This window comes from Astatotilapia calliptera, chromosome 2 (genome assembly GCF_900246225.1).
Source record: "Astatotilapia calliptera chromosome 2, fAstCal1.2, whole genome shotgun sequence".
Lineage (NCBI taxonomy): Eukaryota > Metazoa > Chordata > Actinopteri > Cichliformes > Cichlidae > Astatotilapia > Astatotilapia calliptera.
In genome coordinates this window covers 15,088,289-15,095,986 of record NC_039303.1, presented here as the reverse complement: position 1 = coordinate 15,095,986, position 7,698 = coordinate 15,088,289, and the positions used below count along the sequence as shown (strand labels likewise).

The window sequence follows — 7,698 nt, the reverse complement described above, 5'->3', positions numbered from 1 at the left end:
AGGTGAAGGAGGGCAGCAAGCCAGGGACATAAAAAAGGAAGAAGTGGGGGAAGAGAAGAATTCGGCTGCTGGAAGGCCATTCACACAGAATACAAAGAGCCAATGTCAACTTGGGTAGGACTTGAAGAGCAGAAAACAGAATTAGCATTAGAGTGGCCTGCAGAGTTCATCCATGTCGCACGCCTGGGAACGAGAGGAGGACAGGCCAAAAAGTGTAGAGGGGGGATGACACAAACAGCAGTCATTTTCCAACAGCAGCTTGCTGTCATGGAAAATCAGACCTCTTAATGCTGTGCAGCACATTTTCTTTTACTGCTCCTCGAAATGGTACCCCCACCATGAGAACAATTCTACTCAATGCAAAGTTCACAAAGTAGCCAAGTAGAACCCAAATAGCTGGCATTACATGTGGAGAAATGTTGTCAGCTCTCTGCATACTGCAGCCTGCCCTCTATTTCAAGTTTCCTTTTACTGCTTACTCACAAGGGGCTACCTACTACTTCTAATTGCAACATTAATGACAGTTCTTCTCTCCTGCAAGATTAAAATGCTTAAGAAGGAGCAGTTGTTAAAAGAAAAAGCCACATTCTCTATTTACATACCTCCCTCAAGTCCAGCTGGTTTCTTTTCTGACAGTACAAGCAGCACTTAAGAGATATTTGGACAAACCCTTGACCCTGCTGAAGAAAAAACTGAACCTTGTAGTGACCCACACTGGGGATGGATTTTCAAGGAAGTGTTGAATGGCTAAGTTAGCCACAAAGGAGGTCCCACCTTGCAAAAGGTTCTTAAAAATAACTTAAAAAGGCAGCTTTGCTAGACAACTACAAAACACTGACATCTGGTTAAACTCTTAACATCCACATGATTGCTGGTGACCTGTTGAGACCTGGAGCTGGTTTACATTGACTTCTTTATGTGCAAGTTTCACCTATTTGCAATACCCAAAAAGAAATTTCCTGACACAAGATGTATAAGGTCAAAATGTATGTAAGAGAATCAGAAGATAATGTCTTCTAAACTGCCAAGAATGCAGTCCAACCCTAACTCTACCCCTGTGATTTGCCAGCCACCAGGTGATGTTATGAGGCTATAAAGTGAAAAGATGTTTAGAAAAAGAAGTCATCAAGTATATTGAGTCACAAAGGGAAAATAGAGGTCGCCTTCTTCTGCCACATTGCTACAAATCCTGTCCACCAAGCCCTCAAAGTGCATGGATGTTGATTTTAGGGATAAATCTAGTCGTGACCTCTAAAGAAGCGTTCCTTTATGTCTAAATTTGGTTGAAAATCTTTTCTGCACATTAGAAAGAATTAAATAAAGGCTAAAGTTGGTTCAAAACTTAAAGTCTGAGAGATACGTGCATCACATGTTGGTGTTTCAAAAATACGAGCATGCGTCTCCAAACTAACATCATTAATATATATATTGAGTGAGACAGTCTCAAGCAAATTTTACCATGAAATAGAAAGAATCATTTATATGTAGATATATATATAACAATATTCTATTTTTTAAAGCACCATTAGTACTGGTTTGTACATGATGAGTAGCTGTATGATGATTGCCATCTCAAAGACAAACAAAGGTTGATCAAATGCTGCATTTGTTTGCTCTACAAACACAGAAAATATAGCTAGGTATGATCTAAAAGTCTAAACCATCATGTCTGTAGAAAATTTAACCCAGTTTTCCCCTGCTCTAAAATCTGCCTGGTGTGCAGTACATGGCTAATTTGACTATCCACTATTTCTTTTTCAAGCTTTAATCTACAGAAAACTTCCCCATAGACACAATTCAAGGTTGAAAGAATTGATCCAAGCTTTGTTTTACAATGACAACTTTTCTCATTTCACTTTTCAACCATATTCAGTTCTTCAGCCCTCTGATATCAAGGTTATAATCCTGACTCTTTCAGTCAGGATTATAGTCTGACAGCCTTAGACATGATTAGCCATTTTTCCACTTCAGTACATCTGCAAGACAGCCAGCAAACCCGAACCCAGACCCAGAGCACTAAGAAACACATGTAGATCTTTGGGCTAAATCTGGTCAGACAGTCAAGAAAATAAAAATAAAAAAATGTCTTAGGGGTCACTTGGACATGACTCGCCAACACCTCTGTAAACTCCCTGGACAAGCAAATGATGACTGAGCAGAAGCCGACATTTACTGACATCTGCTGCTTGGTAGGAATGCAGCAAATATCTTTCAGCTGCAGGAGAAAAGGAAAAAAAAGAAAAAAGAAATCTCGTCAATCATTAGAGGGCCCATCACATTTCATTACAGACAGAGTGAGTGCGAGAGGAGGAGGAGGAGCTGCAGGCAGGCTCTATTTTCATTTTCTCTGGCTGTAACCACACACACACACACAAACACACACACACACACACAGCAGTCGGCACAGCGTAACACCACATCCAAAAATAATCATGCACAGTGGAAACAAAATTCACTCCCAGCTCAGGATCTTGACAAAGTGCTTCAGTGAAAATTTAATTGCGCTGCTTTGCCGCACTGTATTGCTCACCTATAGCATACAATGTTGTCTAGAAGTTGTACAGCTCCAAAGACACATAGCAAAATAATATGGTCTTCCCTGGCAGGAACCAACATATAACTTCACACCCGGTCTCGAGTTCATTTTTTTCCTTTTTTTTCTTTTGAAACGGACAAATAAATCTTCTATTTTACATAAAGATTTCTTTAAAATACAGCACTTTGAAAAAGAAAAAAGGACATTTCCAGTTTGCAGAGAGCATCGTTGCTAAAATAGTTGAGTGCAAAGGCACTTTCTGGGATAAGTATTGTATGATTTCGCCATTTGTCGGGTGTTGAAAAGGTTTTCTTTGATGGTTTTAACACTCACCATTTATCTGTGTAGGCTAAAAAATATATACAGGAATGTCAGTCCTCTTCTACAAAGAATAACTCTTTTTGTCTTTGTCACTGGGAAAATAAAATACAGTTTTTGTACACAGTCCTGCCCATTTTGGATACCTGCTGTCATCAAAGTCTTTTTCTTTTTTTTTTTAGAATTTCCTTTTTCCAAAAATGAAGAAATAATTTATACCTTCCAGAAGAAAAAAATAGACCTGCATAATAATATACTTCTTATATTTCTTTTATACATCTTGGAAAGAAAAAAGAGAGAGAAGAAAAGCAAGAGAGAGAGAAAAAAAGATCATCAGAGGCTTCAGTTCACTTCCAGTCTGTCATGTAGGATTGAACACAGATAGATAAGATAGATATATAGAGAGGGCTATTATTACAGTAACAGCGTGATTATTACGAATGCGGCCGTTGTCACTATCTTACAGTTGGCTCATGGCAGTCTGTTTCTCCAGAACCTCCAGGTAGTCGGGCTCTGCTTTTAGCTTTCCAGGGAGCAGGAGTGGGTGCTCATTTTTAGAAGGGTGTTCGGGCCCAAAGTATTTCCTCGGGGTGCCATACAACACAGTTTTGTTCACCCTGTCCTGGTTGCTGATGTGCCTCCGTGCTGTGGCAGCCTCATAAGGGGGCACGATGCAAGGTCTCTTAGGCAGAGTGCAAAAGTTGTAGGTGAATGGAGGGATGCCTGCCGTTGTGGGGAGTTCTTTGTTGGGCCTTTCCCCTAAGTTCTGATACAACATCTCAGGAGGCTCCGGGGTGACCAAGCCACATGACGTTGGAGATTTATCCATAAAATCCACTGTGCTGATGGTGTAGGCCCCTGGGCTGCGGTGAAGGATGTCGTCCTTCTTTGTGTCCAGAGGTCCAAAGCTGAGCTCCTTCAGGTTGCGGTAATAAGCCACCTGTTCACCATCCTTCTGCATGTAAATGGGGTTTTGGCACATGGAGCCCACGGGTGGGGGAATGTAGTTATAAACGTGGCTTTCAGAGCTTTTGTCTTGGGTTGGTTCAGGAGCGTAGGAGCCATACTGCACTTGGAAAGAGTTGAGATCTAAGTTGTTAGCACCTGTGGGGATGTGTTCGACCCCTTTGCGCCGTTTTAGAACAAAAACAAAGAGGCCAGCGCCAAAGCAGACCGACAAGATGAAAACCACAAGGAGCCCAAGTATGAGGACTGAAAGGGGGACCTCGGGGTGTAACTCAGGGGTGTGGAGGCGGGATTCAGTGGGGCTGACTGAGCTGAAAGAAGAAGACGGGGAAGAAGTGGGAGAAGAAGAAGAGGAAGAGGGGGTGGGGGCTTCAGTGTGAGGGCTGCTTAATGTGGGAGCTTTCGTAGGGGGTGCCTGCTGCAGTGGGGGCACCTCGCTGGGCTCAGGGCAGATGGCCTCATTGCGAAGGGAGCGCAGTAGGCGCCCCGCATGCTTCGAGGGGGAATCACAGGTTATTTCATTAACCACCACGCTGGTACTGGACAGCTCCATCCAGTTTTTGAGGGCGACGATGTCACAGGTGCAGTCCCAGGGGTTCTCCTGCAGGTCGATCTGAATGAATGCAGACAGCTGGTCTAGAACACCGCGAACTGGAAGGTAGGAGAAATGATTATTCCGCAGGTTGAGTCTTGTTAGCATGGTGCCCCCGAACACATTGTCAGGGAGGGATCGCAGCAGGTTGTTGTTGAGAAACAGCAGCTGAAGGTTGTGAAGTGAGTTAAATGTTTGTGGTAAAATTTCCTTGATGATGTTATATTCCAAATAGAGATACTGGAGAGACTGCAGACCAGCAAAGAGAGACTGAGAGAGTGATTCAATATAATTCCCATTCAGATATAACCGTCTGAGGTTTGTGAGATTCTCAAAAGCTCCTTCTTGAATCACTGCTATCCTGTTATTCCCTAAATGCAGCAGCTCCAGCGAGCTGTACTCAGTCAGATCAGTTCTGTAAATCATTTGTAAATAGTTACCAGTGAGGTGGAGTTTCTTTGGGTAGGAGGGCTTGGGGTGAAGCTCAGTAATGTTGTGTAACTTCCGCTCTTGGCAATTGATGTTCAGTCCACTCTCTGGATTTTGTGACGTGCAAACGCACACACTGGGACACAGCATGGGCACAGGGGAGCGTGTTTGGTAAACCATTATGGGCCCAAAGACGTGTTTGTCCTTTGAGAGGCGAGGGGTGGGTCTGTAGCGCATTTTGGGAGGGCGAGAAGCTTTTGGGGCTCGGGTGGGGGTGTTAATACCAGGGTGGTAGGTCGGGGCCAGGGCCCCTGGAAAATGAGAGTCGGAGGCAGGGTGAACACGCTCCCCTGCGTTCCTGCGGGGGCACAGATCCTGCTTTATGAGCTGTGTGATGTCTTTGCCGTGCAGCCTGAATGGCGTCTCACACACTATGTCCCCCACAAACACAGAGATGGTGTCCAGCCAGGATTTGAGGGGGATTAGATCACAGGTGCAGTTCCACGGGTTCTCCTCTAGCTGAATCTCCATGATGCCACCTATGTGCTCCAGGACCCCCGCAAAGGGCAGCATCTTCAGTCGGTTACCACGTAAATCCAAATGCGTGAGGAGCACAAAGCGGAAGATATTAGGAGGCAGAGACAACAGCAGGTTGTCGTTGAGGATCAACACTTTGAGCTTGTTCAGTTTACTGAAAGCGCCAGGCTCGATGGCACTGATATAATTATAATCTGCCTGTAAATACTCCAAACTCTCCAATCCTGTAAACGTGTCCTCTTTAATCACCTCCAAGTTATTGTTGTTCAAGTGGAGCCGCTTCAGGAAGCGGAGCCCGTTAAAAGCACCCGGTCGGATCTCCTGCAAGCCATTATTTCCAAGATGCAGCGAGGTGACATTGCCGTAATTGACGAACTCATTTGCGCTGAGCCGTGACAGGAAGTTTCCGTTCAGAAAAAGCTGGGAGATTTTATTGGGAGGCGCCTGAAACTGGCTGACGGTGGTAAATCCTTTATTCTCGCAGTTGATGTTCAGGATGTTCTCTCGCTCTTCGCAGACGCAGCGCGTCTTGCAGATATCTTTGGAGGCTGAAGTTTTGCGGCTCTCCGTTTCGGACGGTGACAGGCTGGTGACCGTGAGGACGCTCAGCAAGAGGACGCCGCTCAGCATTTTTACAGCCAGGAAAGGTCGCTGAAATATAGATCCAGCATTTAAGTTTGCTGCACGAGCCTGGGATGGAAGATATGGGGGTGGGAAAAAAAAGAAAAAAAACTGGGAGTGAGTCCTCACTGTAGGGAGAGAGGGGAGAAAAAAGGAGGTAGAGGCGCTCACACGGACACAAACAGGCGCTCATACAAGCTCAGAGGCGCGCGGGGGGAAAAGGCGCACCGCCGTTATTTGGTATAAAAAATGGGACCGTGACGCACAGGGGATGCGCAAATCTTTCCATTGACCTTCACAATGATTTCCAAAAACTGTTTTAAATCCCTCACAAATGTAATCTATCCTTGACAAGCAAAAGATACAAACCACCGCGAATCGCCGGGATCCTGCTTGTTGGATGAACTTGGCACATTGTCAGAGGCAGAGAAAAAAAAGCCGCTTACTGTAACCCTCTTTTTCCTTCAAGAGAGCTCCGATTTATTCAGCGGTTTCACGCAGATCAGCAGCAGCTGCAGCCAAATATTCACAGGGAGACAGTGGCCGCGAAACGCTGCCTCGTTTCCACTCCACGCAGAAGAGGCGCTCCATTATAGTCCAGGCAGGAAAAAGCACTTAAAAAAAAAGATCCATAAAAATTGCGCAAAGATGCACCATGACGCACTACTGGCCGTCCTTATAACCTTCTTTCTTTTTCTTCGTTTTCCCTTTTAAAGAAAAGAGGAGGGCAAAAGTGAGTTCGCAGAAAGAAAACAGGAGAAAAAGCAGCGCTGTGATTGAAAGAGAAGTACAGGAGAGAAATATTCCCGGAGCTGAGACATAACTACAGCCTGTGCTGTCCTCCTCCTCCGCTCCGCACACTGAGAGCAGCACTGAGCGTCTGCTGCTGCTGCTGCCCGACTGCGTTCGTGTGTGTTTGAGAGAGAGAGGAAGGAACCCATGGGGCCGTTACGTCACCTACACAGTCAACACACACACACACGGGCTGAGAAGGAAACCAGCAGCCCGCAAAACGATACGTCTTTTTTATTGACTCCGACCGCATAGCAAACTTATCTTTTCCCAAAGTGAATGCGAATTCTACTCCTGTCTCTGCAAACAAGGAGAAAATTTTAGCTAGAAATAAGGGATGCTATAAGTTTATCAGTGTGTGTGTGGTTTTAGAAATGGAAGTTGGGGGGGTCTGCTCTCTAAAGCTTAAGATTACTTTTCAAAGTAAGTTCAAACTGGAAGCTGTTACACAATATCACTTAAAAGCCACAATTGTAACAATTTAAAGTGCATTCAGCACATTCTTACCCATACTGCAGAAAATACAAATGCAATGATGGTGTATTGCATTTGTAATACACGGTGTAATACGGTGTACACTTTTTGCACGTTTTGCACCTGCAAAACGTGCAAAAAGTGTAAATGGAGTAATACAGAAACTGAATTACAGAAATCATTTTGTCTATCGCGAGAAGATTCGTTTGTAGCTTTCTTTTTTGAAGATATGTATATGTTACCCATGACACCACTAGGAGGCAGGAAAGGCCTCTTTACAATCTCCATGTGTCTCATGATTTTCTCACTGTTACTTTTCTTTTGTCGTATGTCGCTTTCATGTTCACACACCCCTTTACTGTACAGAGATGCTATTAATGTCAGGAAGAAGTAAACTCAGATAAAAATTGAAATTATTCAAATTAACAGAGCC

The 7,698-nt window shown here is 44.4% G+C and overlaps 1 protein-coding gene across 1 annotated transcript; it reads right to left on the bottom strand.

Moving 5' to 3' along the window:
* Window positions 1-2,469: 2,469 nt before the first annotated feature.
* Window positions 2,470-6,896, bottom strand: slitrk2 (SLIT and NTRK-like family, member 2). The gene has a single exon (XM_026185439.1). It carries the CDS (start codon window positions 6,006-6,008, stop codon window positions 3,315-3,317), a length of 2,694 nt encoding a protein of 897 aa, XP_026041224.1. The 5' UTR covers window positions 6,009-6,896; the 3' UTR covers window positions 2,470-3,314.
* Window positions 6,897-7,698: the final 802 nt, after the last annotated feature.

What these genes read in the sequence shown, in the direction of transcription:
- slitrk2 (XM_026185439.1), bottom strand. Translation starts at nt 6,008, where the DNA reads ATGCTGAGCGGCGTCCTCTTGCTGAGCGTCCTCACGGTCACCAGCCTG.